The following is a 21,057-nucleotide window of genomic DNA, read 5'->3' as shown; positions in this document are numbered from 1 at the left end:
CCGCCACGGAGGTATCACACATGGTCACAGTGGCAGACACCGCACGGCCCAGAAGGTCAAGTGTTCACTGGGGTTCTCTGTAGAAAGCGTCTGCCCACGTGCTTTTCACCAGCCTTGCTCAAATGTTAATGTGTACACTGACCACCAGGGGTGGGGTGGGGTGAGGGACTTGCTAAAATTCAGGTCCTGTTGCAGCCGGTCTGTGGTGGGGCCTGAGGCTGCATTTCTAATAACCTGGTGACGTTGGTGCTGCTGGTCCACAGGCCACACACTTCTCAAAGTGTGACCCCCTGCCAAAGGCAGTCAGTAGCTCCCAGGATCCCGTCAGAAATGCAAATACTCAGGCTCCACCCAGACCTCCTGATCTTCTTTCAACAAGCCTCCCAGGTGTCCCTGAGGTGGGCTCAAGTTTGAGCACAACTGTTTTCCACCCTGCTGCCCTGTGTGTGGGTTCAGACTCTGGGGGACATGAAGCAGAGCCTAACGAAAGACCCAGCGTCAGAAGGAACACACTTCGAGAAACACTGAAAATGCAGGAGTTTCCTTAAGCCCTCCACCCGCGACTCCGCTGAGATGAAGCTGATTCTACTGTAACAGAAAAGCTTCACGTTTATGAACATGTGTGACTGCAGTTCACAGAAACTTCCCATAAGAATATACATTCACGAACGAGGCTGAGAAGTCATATGATTAGCATGGCATTAAGATGATGATACAGTTAAGAATACAAAGACAGAAAGAAAAAAACAAACACGGGGGCATACTTAACTATTTTTTTTTTAATTCTTTTAAGCTTATTTATTTTGAGAGAGAGGGAGAGAGAGACCGTGTGAGTGGGGAGGGGCAAAAAGACGGAGAGAGAATCCCAAGCAGGCTCTCCACTGTCAGCGCAGAGCCCAATGTGGGGCTTGAACCCATGAAACTGTGAGATCATGGCCTGAGCCGAAACCAAGAGTCAGACACGTAACGACTGAGCCACCCACACACCCCTATTCTTTTTTTTTTTTTTTCTTTAATGTTTAGTTTTGAGAGACGGTGCAGCAGGGGTGGGAGGGAAGGGAGCAGAACAGATGATCTGAAACAGGCTCCCGGCTCTGAGCTGTCAGCACAGAGCCCGATGCGGGGCTCGAACTCACAAACTGTGAGATCATGACCTGAGCCGATATCAGACACTCAATCGACTCAGCCACCCAGGCATCCCTATTCTTAACTATTCTTAACAGTGCACTGTGCCTAAGGAGTTTCCACAGTCCGTCTTTATATGGTCTCCCATTCAGGCGGTAGAAACTTTACTCCTGTCTTTAAACTTTTTAAAGTCGGCCAGCCAGGGAAAGACCCATTAAAGGACCCACGACTTGTATATTGGAACATTCAGGGCAGCACGGATCATGACAGCAAAGACCAGGGCCCATCCTAGAAAGTCAGCAACGAGAGATGGTTTAAGTCAACTCTGCCATATCCACACACTGAACGTGCAGGGCGTCTGGGCGGCTCTGTCGGTTCCACGTCCGACTCGATCTGTGCTCAGGTCACCAACTCAGGGTTCAGCAGTTTAAGCCCTGCATCGGGCTCAGTGCTGACAGTGCAGAGCCTGCTTGGGATTCTCTCTCCCTCCGTCTCTGGCCCTCCCCTCGTCACGTGCACTCTCTCTTTCAAATAAACATTTAAAAAAATAATAAATAAAACAGATGAAACAGATCCGAATGCACAAACTAAGAGGTCATATATCAAAGTACAAAAAAGGTAACAGAACACTAAATATGCTAGGACTCTATTTGAATATATTAAAAATATTTTTTTTTTTTTACTAACTATATCCATAAATATTTTTCTTCTAAAAAGATACATAAAACTGTCACTTTGGAGGAAAGACACAGATGGAAGGGAAGACCACGTACTTTTCATTTTAGGACTTTCTGTGTGGTTTCAATTGTTGTTTTAACAGCGAACGACAAACACTAGTCAAGCACCTACTGGGCACTGTTGTACGCGCTGAGGATGCAGCAATAAACAGAGAAGACCAAGCCCCTGCCTTCCTGGAGCTGACATTCTAGTGGAGACAGACAGACAGCAAATGAGGACACTTTACAGAGTGTCTGGCACTGACGGATTCACGGTTTGTGACCGGTCGGCAAGAGATCGGAAGCTCATGCTGTGAAGCTGCCCCCCTGCGGCACCGAGGACACATCTGGTTCATTAGGAAGAGGTTCCAGGGAAGGAAGCAGAGAGGCCAGACTCCCAGTGCGGCGCGTACTTCTTCCCCTGTGGGCCGAGCACACGGTTCCTGAACTGGCCACTCTGGACTGTGCCTGGGCTGGAAGCTATTAAGTGCTGTGGATAAAATAGACCCGGGGGGAGGCAGCCGCTTTGGAAAGGAGCGGGAGGCCAAGGCCTGGCTAACTAGGGACCTTTCACGAACACTGCGGGATGCCGACACAGCAACACAGCACGCGAGGCAGCCGGGATCGGCGTGGCTTCACTCACCAGGAACGGCGTGCAGACCCAGGTGAAGGTTCCCACGGCTGCCAGGTAGGCCGACTTCTTCAGCACCTTCAGCTCCTCCTGCCTGATGGCCAGCACCTTCTCTTTGAAGGCCAGTTCCCAGGCGTAAAGCTTGAGCACCTTGATCCCGTTGAGAATCTCATTCATCAGCTTAATCCGATTGTCTTTGCTCTTCATGTGGGCCACCTTCGGGGACAAGAGCAATCAATACCATCGCAGGGGTTCGCCAGGCCACCCCACAGCCATCCAGACCCCGGGAGGGGTGGGGAAGCGACCCTGCAATCCTTCTGAACCTACTCCGGACCCTGGGAGTCTTCACTCTCTTTTACCATGAAAAAAAAAAACAAAACCTGCTTTGGATCACATTACATTGGATAGAGACGCCAATTAAATTTAGATTCGCGAAGCAGAAACGAGAAGAACGTTTCCGGTGTCCAGGGAAGAAGGCAGGGGCCCTACTCTACTAATCCAAACACCAGAGAGATAACAATGCTGGACTTTTGTTCCCCTGCATTTTTTTAGTTTCTTTACCGGGGCTGTACCACCGTTAGATGCTGCTAATACCACCTGGCATTTTCCAGATGCCAGGACCTTTTCTAAGCATCTGACAAGCACCTGGTCATTTACGGCTCTCAAAGACCCTATCATCGAGTGCTGTGGTCACTCCCGTGTCACAGATGAGCACACTCCTTTTTTTTAAGCCACAGGAAGTCGAAGTCAGTGACTGCAGCTCATGGGCAGTGGGAACACGGCCCCTTCGTGTTTAACATCTTCCTGCAGATAACACATAGGCCTGCCAGGCCTAACTATGTCGTGAGATCTCTCTAAAATACACGTGAAGTTCTAGAAGGCTTTGCTCTGGCATGTTCACTGGGACTGGGAGACCAGGGAAGGGGAAGGACATCCCCTTTTAATCTATACACTTGTGTATCCGTTCAACATCCAAGACAAAAGCATGCACTGTGTTATGTGGATATTTTAAGACTTAAAAAAGCATTTCTGAAAACAGCTGAAGGCCTAGTATATGGTCATGGGTGGGGGGGGGGAGTCAGGGTTAATTTTTACTCCACTTTTGAAAAGGCACACAAAACATCCAAACGACTATATTCCATGGGAAATAAGGAATCCTCGGAGGCTCACAGATGTGATTTTGGTACCAGGCCTCCGAGGTCTAACTATTCCGGGAGCTCTCGACCTTGGCTGTCCATTGTCGTCACTCATGAAGCTTTTAAGAACCGATGCCCAGGCCCTGCCCATATTAAGGGAATCAGAACTCCAGATAAAGAGCCCAGGCATGAGCATTTGGGAAAGCAGTCTTCAGGGGACTCCCACGGGGACAGGGGGCCGAGAAGCCTGGGCCCGAGCAGAAAGAACTCAGCTTAAACCCACATGGGAAGGTGTCCAGCAAGGGCCCAGCCTGGACCCCGCAGAGACAGACAGCCTACCTGGTAGGTCTTGGTTTTCATGGCCATCACGGCGTTGAGGGGGACCATGAGGATCATCACAGCCACTCCGGCCAGGACGGAGGCGCCCAGGTTCTAAGGACAGAGGAGAACAGAGGCCGTCAGCACAGGGCTCCCCAGCCGAGCCGCCCACACCGACTCCGCAGACCCGGCCCGGGGCATCCAGGAAGGCAGTGTCACTTTTACCCCCTGACGGACTGTTCAGAATTTTCCGACTTAGTCCTGAGCATTTCTTGGGCTCCCACAGCCCCGTTAGGAACATGCAGGTCCCTTATCTGAAACCCTTCACAACAGTTCAGGTAAGGTCTTGGCACCAAATTAATTAAGGATGATTTCCAGAGCTTCTGGGTTTGGGATTTGTAGATAAGAGGCTGCATACTTGTTCCATTATCACAACTGCAAATAAGGAACCTATACTAGATTAAGAGGTCAAGATAACCTCAGATCTACATCTTTTTAGCTTCTACACCTAAGAGGAGACAGCTTGAGAAACTGGCCCGGTGCAGTCGTACCCAGAGGATACACACAACTAGAACTAGAGGGTAAGGTGATCCCCCCCCCACCCCAACCCATTCAGCATTTGGAAAAGCAGGAGCGTGAGCCTCTTCCAGACAGTCACCCTCAGGAACATTGGTCTTAGTCACCCCAAAATTGCCGCTGCTGCTCTAGACGATTCTGTGACTTATCTCCGCCCCAGGACGACTAACCCACCTTTGACGATAAAGCTGACTCCTACCAACCATCTAAAGCATTCACAATGAACTCTGACAGCAAACAGTAACGAAAAGATGCTGAGATACTGAGCAGATCTATAAACCACGCACGGTCTATTGAACATTACCTGCACCGATTCATTCCTTGGTCCCATCGCCCACTTACAAACGAGCAACACTAAGTAACAAGGTCACGGCACTGATGAAGGAAGAGGCAAGACTGGAACCCAAGCAGTCTGATTCCTGAGCCCACCGCCATCACTATCCTATACTGTGTTTTTCATGGTCAAACAGAGAAACCGTATTTTATTTTTTTTTAATGTCTGCTTGTTTTTGAGAGAAAGAGATACAGAGAGTGAGCAGGAGAGGGGCTGAGAGAGAGGGAGACACAGAATCTGAAGCAGGTTCCAGGCTCTGAGCTATCAGCACAGAGCCTGATGTGGGGCTCAAACCCACAAACCGTGAGATCATGTCCTGAGCCGAAGTCGGATGCTTAACTGACTGAGCCACACAGGCACCCTGAGAAATCCTATCTTTTATCTAAACTAGTAATTCTCAGCCCAGGAAAAAATTTCCGCGGGGGACATGTGGCAATGTCTGGAGACATCTGGGTCCCGGCTGGCGGGGGGCAGGGTGGAGGGAGAGGTTTGTGTTACTGGTATCTTGTGCGAAAAGGCCATGGACGCTGCTAAACGATCCTGCAGTCCACAGACCAGTCCCCCAATAACAAAAAATTATCTGGCCCCAAATGCCAATAATATATTCAGCAACCCTCATCTAAAATAGAACTATTTTCTTAATGCTTTATAAATCAGCCCTGAAGGCCAATTCTAAAAGAAGTGCTCCAAAAATACTTTACCCGGGGTTGCACTTTCTGGGGAAGTGGCTACTCCAAGATGTTGGCCCGAAAAGACATTTAGATCCTACTATTTACTGCTAAGTTTCATTACCAGCAGCAATTTATAATCACTCATCTTCTCTCTAAACAGACTCAAAAAAATGTAAACTATAGTCATATCAACGGATGATGTGCTGTGTACCTATTACGCACCAGGCCCTTGCCGGGACTGCAGTCGTGGGAAATAAAAAATAAGGCAAAAAAGACAGACACCAAGCCCATGAGTAATCGACACACTTATTAGGAGAGGAGAGGCTGGTACACTGGGCAGCAGAAGACTATTCTAGAAGGGAACATCACAGGAACTCCTAACTAAAGTTATTGGGTTTTACAAAGGAAGAAATTAATCTAATCAAGAAAGATAAGGAATTAGTGGTGGGACATCTGGGTGGCTCGGTCGGTAAAGCACTGATTTTGACTCAGGTCACCATCTCATGGTTCGTGAGTTCAAGCCCTGCGTCGGGCTCTGTGCTGACAGCTCAGAGCCTGGAGCTGCTTCAGATTCTGTGTCTCCCTCTGTCTCTGTCCCTCCCCAACTCGCACTCTGTCTCTCTCCCTCTCTCAAAAATAAAAGAAACGTTAAAAAAAAGTTTTTTTATAAAAGAAAAGGAATTAATTGGTGGATGTGGCGGTTGCCACAGCCTTGAAAGATGGTAGGACTTCATCCTTAGCAAAGAAAGAGGGAAAGGAATTCCTGGCGGAAGAAAAGGCTCAGAGGGGACGAGAGTAAGGCAGTGGCTGGGCTGTGAGCATCTCATCAACTTTAATTCTGCGAACTGCCCCTGCTCAGGTGCAGAGACCGTCAACCACACCTCTGCCCTTTCGCCACCGCGGGAGAGGACACGTGACCCAGGCTGGCCAGTCAGAGTGCTCTGCCTCCTGTTTCACAGTGATCGGCTGGGGGACGTGTCTAGGGCCAGGACTGGTCAAAGTGCTCCATGGGACTGCGGCTGAGGCTGGGAGGAAGGCAAGATTCTCTTTTCTCAGACACCGCTCTCGGTCAAGACGATATAAACCTAAAGGGATGGAGACCCTTGAGGGAGAACCCATTGAGAATGAAGTCAACTCAAAGGGAAATAGGGCCAAGAAATGATGACAGGGTGAGAATGAGTCCTTACAGTACTACTTGCACTCCTGGATCCATCCATGCCTGAAGCCACACTCTGACTCTGCAGTTACACGCACCCACAAAATTCCCTTTATTTGCTTAGACTATTTTAAAATGGGTTTCTATTCCTTGCAACTCAGAGAATCTTGAGCAACACAGTTCAGGACTAGTGAATAAAGGGAGTCTGGTTAGAGTCTGGGAGGACACAGTAGGAGACATAACGGCGTATATGTTTTAAAGTTGTTAATTACAGACACTGTCAAAAAAAAAAGACAAATGCTACCAAGTATCGTGCCACCAAAAAAGGCATAAATCCAACCACCAACTAAGGGGTAAAATATCCAGCAACTGCCTAAGAGGCCAGAAAGTAAAACGTGAATGACGGAGGGAAAAGAAAAAAAGCAAACAGTGAACTACAGAGCCTCTTATCAAGAACACCCACTCCCTCGCCCCCGCTGCCCACAGGTGGCGGTCCCTCCCTCTGCGCGACGCAAATGACATCAAACACACACCAGCCACAGGAGGTAGAGGGCAAGGATGACTTGCAGAGGGGCTGACCAGATCATGTTAATGTACGTGGCCAGGTCCATGAACCTCTGGGCGTCCACGGACATGAGGTTGACAATCTCTCCGACGGTGGAGGATTTTCTGGCTGAATTGGTGATCACCAAGGCCTGCAGGGAAAGGAGAGGGGAGGAAGGTGAGTGCGGCAGCAAAGAGCCCGGGGCTCTCCGTCCAGGCCCCTGTGGAGGAAGAAGATGGCTCAGGAGAAGAAACCCAATGCCTTTTCTCCTCCCTTTTGCTGCCTTATCTGTGTTCCCAGCTCATCTGTCCCACCGCAAAGCCCCCGCTGTTACCAAGGACACTCACTGACTCATCTTGGCCTCCTCGATATGGAAGGGACGCCAGAGATCGCCTCCCCCAGGGCCTCGCACGCTTAGGTGTGCACGCCCGTCACCTGGGAGATCTGTTCCCGTGTGGTTTCGGATGCGGTAGGGCGGGGACAGAACCTGGGACTATGCATGTCTAACAAGCCCCCAGGTGTGCAGATGCAGCCGGCCGACTACACTCAAGGACCAAGGTCAAGGTCAGAGCTTCTCAGCTTTGGCATTACTGACATCTGAAGCTGGGTGTTTCTTTGGGGGACCGGCCTGTGCACTGCAGGGTGTTCACCACACCCCGAGATGCCCTCTGCCCAACAGATGGCCCCACCTCCCGTTAAGACAACCAAAAATGTCTCCACACATTTTACAAACAGCCCCTGGAAGGACAGAATTGTTCTGCTTCTCAACATCGTTTCACACTATTACCTGAGACTTTAAACAATATTGGTGCCCAAGTCCCACCCAAAATCAGAGACCGTGATTTTGCTGGTCTGCGGTGTAGCCTGGGGGCCAGGGGCTTTTGAAGCTCTCCAGGCGAGTCTAACTTACAGATGGGGCGGAGAACCATTGAACTAGTCCACGGCTCCTGACTCCCCTATGCAGGCTTCCTGTCAACCCATGGGCTCAAGTAGTGTCTCTGCCCCAAAAGCTAAGAAAGGAAGGAATCAAGAAATTCCTTTAAAGCTGGATGTACAGGGGCGCCTGGGTGGCTCAGCTGGTTTAGTGGCTGAGGTCAGCTCAGCTCATGATTTCACAGTTCGTGGGTCTGAGCCCCGCGTCGGGCTCCACAAGGACGGTGCAGAGCCTGCTTGGGATTCTCTCTCTCTCTTCTCTCTATCCCTCCTCAACTTGTACTCTCTTTCTCCTTCAAAATAAATAAATAAACATAAAAAAAAAAAAAGGCTGGATGCGTACAAATCCCTGCTAAGTATTCCATTATCGAGGGAAAGGAACTCCTGCTCAGTTCAAATGGACAGTTAGAAGCCCTAACAGGATCAATAGCAGAGACGGGATGTGAACCCGGATTTTCCCAAGTCTGGGGTCACCTAAGAAATTCAGCTGCCCAGGTGCCTGGGTGGCCAGTCGGGTAAGCATCCAACTCTGGGTTTCTGCTCAGGTCACGATCTCACTGTTGCGCGAATTCAAGCTCCGCGTCAGGCTGTGAATGGACAGTGCAGGCCTGCTCAGGACTCCCTCTCTCTGCCCCTCCCCTGCCCACACTGTTTCGTCCTCTCTCAAAATAAATAAACTTGAAACAAACGGGAAATTCAGCTGTCCACGGCTGACAGCCTCAAGGAGATGCTCCGTGCCCACTGCCGAAATCAGCGCTGACGCCTGACTGGCCACCCCCACCCCCCACAGTCCGGGCCACCCTCATGCTACTGCTCCAGAAGCCGGGCTTGCGATCCCCACGGGGGTACGTCCCCGCGGAGCCCGAGGCCATGGCGGGGACACCCGGGCCCCGCGCGGCAGGCCCGGCCGCACGCACCTTGCGGTAGACAGCCCCGATGACGGCCGTCTTGATCCTCATGCCGCTGACGAAGCAGATGTGGAAGTACTGGTGCAGCACCAGGGTCTGCAGGCAGGCGCTGACGAACAGCAGCGCCGTGTAGAAGTAGCCCTGCCAGGCCGGGGCCTTCTTATCGTTCACGAAGTTGATGAGCAATCTGCGGGGCGAGGACAGAATGACCTGGCGTGGCCACGCGAAGCGGGCATCACGCCTCCGGGCTTCCGTGTGCGAGAGCCAGCGGCCAAACCCTCTTACGACGGAGCGCCCATGCCTCTGGTCCCTTCCTTGGGCAGTCACCCCAAGGGGACCCAACAGATGACGAGAGGCAGACGCAGGAGCAGAGAGAAGGGACGCGTGGCCCCAAAGAGACAGGAAGAGGGAGGTACAGGGCAGGAGAGAAGGGAGCTCCCTTCTGACTCTCTGCTTCCAGGCTGCCGTCTGACACACGCGGGCTCATTGTCCTGTCCTCAGTTTCCCCCAGACAATCCTCTCTCTTCCCTCTTTCGGCGTTACGAACGCCTAGGAAGTTTCTGTTCCTGGAGACCAAAGTGGCCTCAGCTCGGATGGTATTCAAGCAAAGCATTAGGCAAAGCAGGTCGAGGCAGAGAGGCCTGGCTTCTAGCCCACAGGGCCAGGACATGTGACCCCAAGGCAGACGTTAGGGTGCCGTAAGCGAAAGGTCAAGGACACACGGACTTACGCAGAGGGCAGGGAAGGGGTCTTACTTTAAGATCTCTGGGCCAGCGAACATCATCAGGTCATGGAGGGCCTTGAACAGGAAGCTCATGAGGAAGTAGGGCCCAAAGGTCTTATATAACACCTTAAACAGCGACGGCTCCCGTCCCTTCTGAGGGGACTTGACAATCAAAACCTCGGCCTCCTCATTCACGTCCACCTGGGAGCTCCCTTTGGGCTTGGCGGGGTCCTTGGAGGAGTATGCGATCTTCGCCTGCCGTCTGGAACACAAGGAGCTGTTGTGGGGCCTTTGGGGCCGGCCAGCCGGGGGACAGGGGAACAGCATCCCACCCCTCAGGGAGGCCCAGTCGAAGAAACCAGTCACAGTGCACTGGCTAGGAGCACAGACTCCGGGCCCTGGCTGGCCAGCTGTGCAACTCTGAGGCCAAGTCCCTTCACATTCTAGGCCTCAGTTTCCTCATCTGCTAAATGGGAAGACCAGGAAGAGCTACCCCACAGGGCTGCTGTGAGAATTCAGTGTGTTTAATATATGTGAAGGGCACTGAAAAGTGCCAGCCCCACCGTGAACTACAGATTCTATGCTATCTCTTATCAGAATCCGAGCTGACTTTTTTTACAGAAATTGACAAGCAGATTCGAAAATTCATATAAAAATTCAAGGGAGCCAGAAGAGCTGAAACAATCTTTAAAAAGAAAATCAAAATTGGAGAATGCACACTTTCCAATTTCAAAACTTACAAAGATTGGCATAAAAATAGTCAATACGCATACACACACACACACACACACACATACATACATACATACATACATATATTATCAGTGGAACCAGAAATAAACCTGACTGATTTAGGGTATCCAGGTGGTCAAGACCATTCAATGGAAAAAGAACCATCTTTTTAACACGTGGTGCTGAGAAACCACATAGCCACGCAAAAGAATGAAGATGGACCCTTATTTCATTCCACCTAATAAAATCAACTCGAAATGGGTCAGAGACCTCAACACAGAGCTACAACTATAAACTTCTTAGAAGGAAACGTGAAAATCTTCATGACCTTGTATTTGGCAGTGGATTCTGAAAAGTGACACAGAAAGCACAAGCAAAGAAAAAAAAAGATAAACTAGACTTAGTCAAAATTTAAAAAATGGGGGACGCCTAGGTGGCTCAGTTGTTTGAGTGTCTGACTCTTGATTTTGGCTCAGGTCATGGTCTCAGGGTTGTGAAATCATGCTCCACACTGAGCACGGAACCTGCTTACGATTCATTCTCTCCCTCTTCCTCTGCCCCTCCTCTGCGCATACATGCTCTCTCTCTCTCTCTCTCTCTCTCAAATAAAACATTTGGGTCTCCCATGTTGTGCTTCAAAAGGCACAATCGGGAAAGTGAAAAGACAACCCACAGAATGGGAGAAAATATTTGCAAATGGAGTATCTGATAAGGGATTAGTAACCAGAGCATGTGTAAGAACTCTTACCACACAATAAGGGGGGAAAAAAAACAACTGAAAAACAGACAAAGATATGCAAATCACCATGAATTGTTGCTTGATTTCATTAGTCATCCAGGAAACACAAAGCAAATCCACAGTAAGATATTACTTCACATCCACTAGGTGGATCAGCAGAAGGTCATATAATACCAAGTGTGAGCCAGGATGCGAGGCACTGGAAGCCTCTCTCACAGCCCCGTGGAGGCCCCTCCTACTCGGAAGAGGACAGGGCAGAAACAATGGAGTGCGGGTCACTTCCGAGATCAGGTCGTGGGAAACAGAGTGGCTTCTGCTTGGCCTCTCTTGGATCATTCACTTTGGAAAAGCCAAGTGCCACGTGAGGAGGAAACGGGGGGAAACCCCTCACGGTGACATGCTGCCAGGAGCCGGCACTGACTCCCAGCCACACGCAGCCTAAAAGCCGAGCCTACAGCCCCAGTCAAGCCCTCAGATGACGCGTCCCCAGCTGACTTGGGGAGTGCAGCCCAGGGCCGGACCCCGACCCAGAGAAGCTACGGGAGATAGGAAACATGGGCGGTCAACGTCCGCTGCTCGGTTTGGGGTAGTATGTTACGCAGTGAGACCCACACCCCCAGCTCGTGTCTCCCAAGTTACGGTCAAGGCCACACATTCAAATGGCCGGACGTGCGCTCCACCCCGAAATGTATGCTTCGTCCTCCCCCCACCCAACACTTGTGACTGACACAACTGCTCTATGGCATGAGCACGCCGAATGGCGTTCAAGTGCAGAGGACTCTCATTTGTCACGCTGGCCGCTTCTGACCGTGTACACCACCTGACATCTTCTGTCGGAGGCCACAGCCTTCCAACCTGCCCCGGCTGCCCCTCCCTCACCCCCCGCTGGAAAGGACCAGAAACACGGGACTCTCCTCCACGCTCCTGGCTCGATCAGACATGTGTCCTGTCCGTCTCCTCCTGGGATGCATGCGGGCGTCCATACACTCCAGCCTGTGACCCATGCACACGACCCCCCCGGGGCCTCCTCCCTGCTCCCTCATTTCTTCCCACTCTTACTCCCTGACGTCCAAGTCCCTGCATCGCAGCCAGAGGAACCTTCCTGGGGACAGATCGTCCCCTGAGAATTTCCACTATATCCAGAATAAAACCTAGACTCTGTGTGAAGCTGCTGTGCCAAATTACCACAAACTCGGTGGCTTAAAGCAACACAAATTTATTGTGTTGCAGTTCTGGGGGCTCAGAAATCTAAAGGGGGCCCACAGGATGGCCTTCCAAGGCGTTAGGGGAGAATCTGTTTCCTGGTCTTTTCCAGCTTCTAGAAGCCGCCTAGATTCTCAGGTCTGTGGCCCCTTCCTCCAATTCAAAGCCAGCTGCAGACCTCTCTCTTTCTCTCTCTCTCTCCCTGACATCGTGCCTCCTTTTACAAAGACCCTGGTGATCGTATCCGGCCATGTCCCTTTGCCGTGTAAGGGTTCAGGATCAGGACATGGACATCTTCACCGGGGAGAAACATCACCCCACCAACCCCACTGTCAATGTCACCACGAGGTCTTCCCTGCTCCCGTTACTGACCGACCCCAAAGCTGGGTTTCTAGCTGGGAGTTTTAGTAGAATTTCTTTTAGTACATGCAGGCGTCCTTGGCAAGGAAGACAGAGGGCCAGGCAGACAGGAAGGGAGCGGCTCAGCCCTCTCCACTCATTCTCTGCACCATTTCCTAAGCGGGACCCGACTGTGGGCCTGTGTGGGCTGCTGGTGACCCAGGGCTGTTCCCAGGGGCCAAGAGACAGGTGCCAAAGGGTCAGAGCGAAGGTCTTGGGCAGGCAGAGGAGGAGGAAAGCTCAGGCCTGTGTGGGAGAGGTCGAGAACAGTGGGAAGGATCAGCTAAGGCCAAGCCAAGAAAGAACACTATCCAGAGAAAAAGAGGCCCACAGCGGAGGCGGGCACTCCGGGAGGGGAGAGGAAGCAAGCAGGGCATCTGTGAGCTCGGGCTGGGAGGGGAAAGGAAAGTTGGAAGGGAAAGGTCTGAGTCAGGAGAAAACTAACTGCCCGGGAGCAGGGGAACCGAAAGGGGTGGAGAGGCTGAAGGCTTGGAAGAAAAAGGAACTTTCTCAGTGGATCAGATTCCAATGTAGGCAGGAACACCCAGCAGTCACTCGACCGCTAAGGAACTAAACACATGGCTCTGGGCCAAATGCTGGAGAGAGGCCCACTGTCACAGAGCCTCGTGAGAGAAAAGGATTAGCAATCACGACTTCACTAGGCTGTGTGAGGGGTGCTATCACGGGGGACTTCCCGGAGGTGACGTCAAAGCATAGACCTGCAGGATGAGTGAATGGGGAGAAGGAAACGGTACTCCAAGAGGGGGAAGAGGATGGAAGGCCTGGAGCTATGAATTTGAAATGAGGTTTAGCAGCCCTTCCAAAAACAGCAAGAACTTCAGAGTAACGGAAGAGGAATGGGAGCACGCAGCCTCAGCAGGGTTAGAACCAACCGAAGGGCGATGAGGAGCTACAGGTGACTTTGTCATTCGTCTTCAAGGCTCTGGGAGAGGCTACATCTCAACTTAAAAAAGTCTTAGCTCAGGGCGCCTGGATGGCTCCATTGGTTAAGTGTCTGACTTCGGCTCAGGCCGTGATCTCGTGGGAGTTCGAGCCCTGCGTCAGGCTCTGTGCTGACAGCTCAGAGCCTGGAGCCTGCTTCCGAGTCTGTGTCTCCCTCTCCCCTGCTCGTGCTCCTTTCCTCCCCCCGCCTCTCCCTCCCTCTCTCTCTCTCTCCCTCTCTCTCTCTCTCTCAGAAATAAATACACATAAAAGAAAAAAAAATCTTGGCTCGATTAAAATTTCTACATTTTCTGGCTGTGCCATGAACACGGCGTTTGCCCTGTAATAAATCCCCAATAGAATGCACAAGGGCAGAGGTGACCTACAGCCTCAGAGGACAGATTTTACAAATGTCAGGCACATCTTCCCTTAGAGTGAACGAGACACAAAACGCTCAGAGACAATGCGAGTGGCAAAACCCGCACCGGCACAGACTCTGCAGGAGTTTAAATGCGTTGCTTACGAATGCAAATGACTCAACAACTTTCCCCTACAGCGCTACCCTTTCCTAGTTTTTGTTTCTTGAGCGCTTTCTGTTCCTCATAAACAGAGATTCTCAAAGAGAGGGCTGCTTTGCAAATTCCACACTCTCTGGCTGTCACTGACTGAGGCAGATAGCAGGCCCTCGTGACCACAGGACTTTAGTGACCACCCTCCTAAAAGATGCCCAGAGCAATCTGTGGAGGCTGAAAAGCCTGCTGAAATGACCTAAGCCTGGAATCTAACTGTTTTCAGACATAAATCTATTCTGTGTACTGTTTTCTGGGTTTTTGTTTTTTTTTTTTGCAAATTTAAATAAACCTCGAATTTTTTTCAGGAATGCAACCATTGTTGAAATTAAGGGTAGACTATTTTGTTCAGGACTTCGTCAAGTGTCGGCCACCACTCTGCAAACCCTCTTGTGTAAGAGAGACTGATGCTGGTTGTGGAGATGTGAGGGACCAGCCGCTGTCACAGAGAATCGTCCACGTAGGGACAAGTGGTGACTCTCCATCCTGTCCTTGGCCGCATGTGCCTGAGCGTCTGCTCACTGAAGTACGTGTCGCCTTATTACAAATCCCTCCTGCTTCAGTTTTTCTTTGAAGTCTAATGAGAGGGACGCCTGGGTGGCTCAGTTGGTTGAGCATCCAACTTCAGCTCAGGTCATGATCTCGCGCTTCATGAGTTCGAGCCCCGCGTCGGGCTCCGTGCTGACAGCTCAGAGCCTGAAGCCTGCTTCATATTCTGTGCCTCCCTCTCTCTCTGTCCCTCCCCTGCTCTCTCTCTCAAAAATAAACAAACATTTAAAAAAAGGTCTAGGGGCGCCTGGGTGGCTCAGTCAGTTAAGCGTCTGACTTCGGCTCAGGTCTCTTGGTTCATAAGTTCAAGCCCCACGTCGGGCTTTGCGCTGATGGTACAGAACCTGCTTCAGATTCTCTGTCTCTCTTTGTCTCTGCCCCTCCCCTGATTGCTCATGCCCTGTCTCTTCCTCAAAAATAGACAAATAAACACTAAAAAATAAATAAAGTCTAGGGGCAGCTGGGTGGCTCAGTCAATCATCTGGCTTCAGCTCAGGTTATGATCTCGCACTTCATGAGTTTAAACACTGTGTTGGCTGTGCTGACAGCTCGAAGCCTGGAGCCTGCTTCAGATCCTGCTTCCCCTCTCTCTCTGCCCCTTGCCTGCTCACACTCTGTCTCTCTTGCTCTCAAAAAATAAACATTTAAAAAAGTAAATGAAAAGAATAAAGTCTAGTAAAAGCATTTTGCTAAATTACAAAATTTTAGATAGGTGGGTGGGGTTTTTTTTATTGACATAGTACCTTAAAGTAACAGTATTGGTGTTAGAAAACCTTTGTTCTCAAGGCAACAAGGAATCTGAAAGGTTGAGAATCACTGTTTAACATGTGTATGTTGGTGCTTTGTTTCGGTTTAGGTATTTTCTGTTGCATTTCTTTATAAAATGAGGACAATTAAGCAAAATAGTCACCCCATCTTTTTTTTAAATGTTTTTCAAAATTTATTTTTGAGAGAGACAAGAGTGCGAGCCAAGGAGGAGGTGGTAGTCAGAGAAAGAGGGAGACACAGAATCCAAAGCAGGCTCCACGCTCTGAGCTGTGCACACACAGCCCGACACAGGGCTCGAACCCATGAACCGTGAGCTCATAACCTGAGCCGAAGTCAGACCCTTAACCGACTGAGCCACCCAATCTTTAAACACTCTGATTTTTACATGTAGCTTTATTGAAGTGTAAGCGGCGTACGATAAACTGCACACATGGGAGTATACAATCTGGTAAGTTCTGGCACGTGGGGATACGCACACCTGTGAAACGGTCGGCGAAGTCAAGGTCGGGAACACACCTATCACCCCGCGAGGTCTGCTGGGGGCCCTCTCTAATTTCTCCCTCCCACCGGCATCCTGCTCCCTGGAGACATGGAGAGGCCTTGAGACAAAGGGGCAGGAGGTTCCAGCTCAGGGCCAGGCTCTCCCACCACATCCACAGGGGCTGCAGGTGCCGGATGTGGCTTGTGCCTCTGGAAACAGGGCGAGTGGCCCGTCTGCCCGTGACCCAGGGCACTGAGCCCCCAAGCGGAGAACCCCTAATGGCCGAGGTACTGAGAGAGCCAGCGCCTCCTCTGGGGGGTGGCCCGCGAGGGAGCCCGAGGGGCCAGCTCTCACCACGACTGCCCAGGCAAGATGGGAGCGCCCGGCCTGCGGCCGCCCCACGTGAATAAAGACAACTTGTGAGGTTTGCCGGCCCGCAGTTTCTCTGGGCCCATAACAGGGCTTATCAGACGATATTGATCTCACTGAACTGTCAGAAAGCCCTCGGAGTGGAAAACGGGGGGTGTGGGCGCGAAGGGACTTGAGGGACGGCCTCCCTGAGCCCCAAGGGCCTGAAGAGACAGCACATGCACAGCACACATCACATGCGCTGAATGAATCCAGTAAGGGCCAGGCAGCGAGAGCCAGAGCTGCTGGCTCAAGCCCAGCCCTCTCTGCACGGGGCCTCCTGGGCGACCTCTCCCATACCCTCTCCAGCATACTGCTTGTCACGAAGGATGCCACCAGCCACGGCCTGCAAGGGAGGCTGTGCTGCATGTGGGCCGCGGGCTCCAGCCTCAGCGGGACTGGATGTGCGCAGAAAGCCACCCACCTCGCTGTGCTGGCCCAGACGCTTCTGCTCAACAGGCCTCCCATACGACAACGTCTCTGTGGCCGTGCCCACCACGCCAGGGCCCAGCCCAGAGTCACAAGGTCCTCTGCTGGCGTGTCCCAAATTCCCTCCCACCTACCACACCTATAAACTGGTATGCCGGCAACAGGGTGAGGAACTGGACCTCAGGTCCAGGGTGTTTCTCCTGGAGGGCCAGGCCAAGTGGCCTCGGACAAACGCGACACCACGCTGGCCGCACTGTCTGCCAGTGCAAGGCCAACGAAAGATCCACGGTGTGAAACCACAGGTGGTAACAGCCGCTTTCTGTTCTGCCCCTACAGCCACCATCCGCTGCCCCCGGGTCACTCACAATTTCTCGACTGGATCGTATGGAGCCAGGACGCACCCAAAGCCAGTGACCTACCTCAATATGACAGCCGTTCTTCTTTTTTGTTGGCATGTGATTAATGAGGTATCACACACCTGAGGATGTCTTAGACATAAGGAAATTAAACACTGTGCTGCNGATTCTGTCTCCATCCCTCCATCCCTCTCTGCCCCTCCCCCACTCGCACTCTGTCTGTCTGTCTGTCTCTCTCTCAAAGATAAAGAAATAACCTGAGGACACAGGTCACATGATGGCATGTAGCTCACGTGGGAGGAGCGTGTAAAACTGAGGACGCTAAGGGTGAAGCAGAACACAAACTGCAGACTCGGGGCTGGTAACGATGAGCCAGGTGTAGTTCACCCAGATGCCCGGTGGGGGCCACGGATAACGACACACGCTGTGCAGGTGCGGGGCAGGGGCACACAGATCCCTCTGTGCCTTCAGACCTAAACACTAATGTCTATTGTATATTTTAATCCAATACAGTCAAAAGCACCTTTGATGGGGGCTTTTTTGGCTGAACACCTAAGAAGTGATGGGCTTGGTGTTGCTGAAGCAAAACCCCTTACAACAGCAAGAGCACTCAGGAGGCCAGATGCTCTGAGTAAGGCAGGCCACGTGGGGTGGCTTCGGGGAGGGCCGGGTCCACCACCGGGCACCCCCCTGCCGGGCGTTAGAGCCAACGGAATCCATCGCTGCCCGATGCACATTTTTCACTCTTCTTTTGTATTCAAACCGCCTTAGCTACAGGTATGACTCTCCCCCATTTTGCAGATGAGCCAACTGTGGCTCAGAGGAGGGAAGCTGCTCGCCCGGGACCCTGGAGCTGGCAGAGGTGGCAGGAAGCGCGTGAGGAAGTCGTCGCAGAGAGGCTCACACTCACCTTCTGGATTTGGCATACTCCTTCTCCCAGTTCTTAACCAAAACGGGCACAACTTGCTCCGACGTGTCCTCCTTATTCAGGGACCAGAGGTCAGTGCTCTCCAGGGGCTGGTGGTAGCCCCGGACCATCAGCCTGGGGCCAGAACACAAGGGCGAGGCGGTGAGAGTCAGGAGGGGAAGGGGAAGGTGACCTCTGCCGCCCGTACCTGCCATGCCAGCCGCCCCCCACGCCAGGGCAGCCCAGTGGCACCGAGGGCAGCGGGACATGCGGGCACATTAAATAATCGCTGCCGATTCTGTTAGTTTGCCCATGGAAAAATGGCCGCATTTTTTAGAGACACAGAATATTTAAGATAGAGATCATTACAATCGCTCTAATTTGCTTTAAAAATATTTGGGGAGGGGGGCACCTGGGCGGCTCAGTCAATTAAGTGTGCGACTCTTGATTTCAGCTCAGGCCATGATCTTGTGGTTTGTGAGATCAAGCCCCATGTCGGGCTCTGTACTGTCAGCAGGGATCCTGCTTGGGATTCTCTCTCCCTCTCTCTGCCTCTCCCCAGCTCTCTCTCTCTCAAAATAAAATAAGCTTTTAAAAAATCTTTAAAAATGTTATTTTTTAAACTTTTTGTTAATATCTATTTATTTTTGAAAGAGAGAGACAGAGCATGAGCAGGGGAGGGGCAGAGACAGAGCAGGATGCAGAATCTGAAGCAGGTTCCAGGCTCTGAGCTGTCAGCACAGAGCCCAACGCGGGGCTCGAACCCACGAACTGCAAGATCGGACTTGAGCCGAAGTTGGACACTTAACCAACTGAGCCACCCAGGCGTCCCCCAAAAAATATTTTTTTAAGGCCAAGTGGCAAAGCATTAATAATGGTCAAATCTGGGTGATGAGTTTCTTGAGACTGATTAGATTCATCTTTCTTATGTGTTTGAACACTTTCATAGTAAAAAGTCAACCTATCACTTTAGCTTGTTAGTTTGAAGTAATACCAAAGTTACAGAGGAATCACATGAATTGCACAAAGAATTCCGGCCCGCCCTTCCCCTGCCTCGCCACTGCTCACATCTTGCCACATCTGCTGTTCTGTTCTGGGTCTCCAGCTGTCAGCACACTCGTCCTCAAATACACTTTCTTCCTGAGCCACTTTAGAGGAGGTGGCAGACGACACACCTCTACCCAGAGATACCAGTGTGCATCCCCGTAGGGAAAAGAACATGCTGCCACAGAAGCCAGAGCACAGTCACCAAAATCAGAAACCTGAGCAGGGACGGCACAGCCGGCAGCCCACATTCAAATTAAGAGATGTTTCTTGGGGCGCCCGGGGGGCTCAGTCTGTTAAGCGTCTGACTCTTGGTTTTGGCTCAGGTCGTGATCTCGTAGTTTGTGAGACAGAGCCCTGTGCTGGGCTCTGCGCTCGCAGCGCGAAGCCTGCTTAGGATTCTCTCCCTCTCTCCCTCTCTGAGCACCTCCCCTGCTTGCTCACTCTGTCTCTCTCTAAATAAGCAAACTTAAAAGTAAGTAAATAAATAAAACATTAAAAATTTTTTAAAAGATATTTCTCTGCAGTAATTTGAAAAATAATTAAAAAAAGATATTTGTGAAAGTTTATAAAGACAAGGAACTATGAGGAACGTGCTTATCAGCGGGGGGAGGATGTGAAGAACCCCGGGTAAGATGCTGATGACGTGCAGGGAAAAAATGTGCCCCAAAAAGGACAAGAAGGGAGCCCACCCCGCTGCTGTTGGTGGTCGCCTTGGGTGTTTTCTGGTTGTGGATCCATGCGTGTTCTTACATTTCCTACAGAGCAAGGCAACTATTTTTCTGCTAGCAAGGGGCCTGACACAATGCCAACCATGGTAATTATACCTGATGTTAAAAACAAAAACAACCCCAGTCCGAAAGCTCAGAGCACAAGGCTGCTAAGGGCCCCGGTGAAGCCGTGCGTAGAGGTGCAAGCCGTCAGTGGCTCACACGAGTCGAGTCAGTGCATGTGGGCGGGGGGTCGGCATCTGAGACCCGGGCCCAGGGCAGGCACGCTCTGCACTGGGGGGAAGGGGAAGGGAGGGAGAGCAAGCCCGCGGCACCGCACTGGCCTTACCCTGTGATCCACCAGAAGGTGACTCTCGAAAGGAAGGAGGCACTGGATTCCGGGCAGGGGTTCTAGTGGAGAGAAAACACAGGGAGGGAGAAGAAGGGAAATGACCCATTCATCTTCTCATCGAGGCCGGCGCTCTTGACCAGTCTTCCTCTCCGAGGACCGGCAGCCCCTCTCACACCCAGGACTGGCACCCCGAAAGGTCCCTCTCCTCAGCCCTGGCGGCCTTCAGAGAAACACACGGCAGCTCCCCAGCCTCCCCCAGGAAACAGTTCCTGAATGACTGCTGTGTGCAATGGCGGTTTAGTGCGCCACATACCCCCCCATCTTTAACCCCCACCCACCGCAGCCCGGTGGTGGTGCCGCCGACGTCCCCTGACGTTCCCCCATTCATCCGTTCACTCATTCGTGTGACAAGTATTTTCTGAGCAGCTGCTCTATGCCTGGCACCACGCACACAGATCTGAGCAGACACAGCCCTGGCCTTCGGGAAGCCCTCCGTGCACGCGGCGGCCATGACACCTGCTAACTTCTCTGCTAGCGAGCTGTGGTTCAAGTGCTTTATGCAAAAGAGCTCACCTAATCTTTATAACCACCCTACCTAGGAGGTAAAAGCATCGTCTTTGCTTTGGAGATGAAGAAACCAAAGAACAGAGAGATGGAGTGACCTTGCCAGGCAACTGGTAGAGACAGACGGTGAGCC

At 51.6% G+C, this 21,057-nt stretch overlaps 1 protein-coding gene across 1 annotated transcript in view; it reads right to left on the bottom strand.

Annotated features, from left to right (window-relative positions):
* The window catches only part of ABCC1 (ATP binding cassette subfamily C member 1 (ABCC1 blood group)), a 98,376-nt gene that overhangs the window by 56,921 nt on the left and 20,398 nt on the right, over nucleotides 1-21,057 (bottom strand). The window contains exons 6-12 of the mRNA XM_077773194.1: nucleotides 20,358-20,419; nucleotides 18,258-18,389; nucleotides 9,804-10,034; nucleotides 9,058-9,235; nucleotides 7,197-7,358; nucleotides 3,948-4,040; nucleotides 2,485-2,688 (exon numbers count right to left, since the gene is read on the bottom strand). Of these exons, the coding sequence (XP_077629320.1) occupies nucleotides 2,485-2,688; nucleotides 3,948-4,040; nucleotides 7,197-7,358; nucleotides 9,058-9,235; nucleotides 9,804-10,034; nucleotides 18,258-18,389; nucleotides 20,358-20,419 (1,062 nt within the window). The remainder of the gene's footprint in view (nucleotides 1-2,484; nucleotides 2,689-3,947; nucleotides 4,041-7,196; nucleotides 7,359-9,057; nucleotides 9,236-9,803; nucleotides 10,035-18,257; nucleotides 18,390-20,357; nucleotides 20,420-21,057) is intronic.

Source organism: Crocuta crocuta, unplaced genomic scaffold (genome assembly GCF_008692635.1).
Source record: "Crocuta crocuta isolate KB4526 unplaced genomic scaffold, BGI_CrCroc_1.0 scaffold16, whole genome shotgun sequence".
Classification (NCBI taxonomy): domain Eukaryota; kingdom Metazoa; phylum Chordata; class Mammalia; order Carnivora; family Hyaenidae; genus Crocuta; species Crocuta crocuta.
Note: the sequence above shows the minus strand (reverse complement) of the source record. Positions and strands in the feature narration are given on the sequence as shown.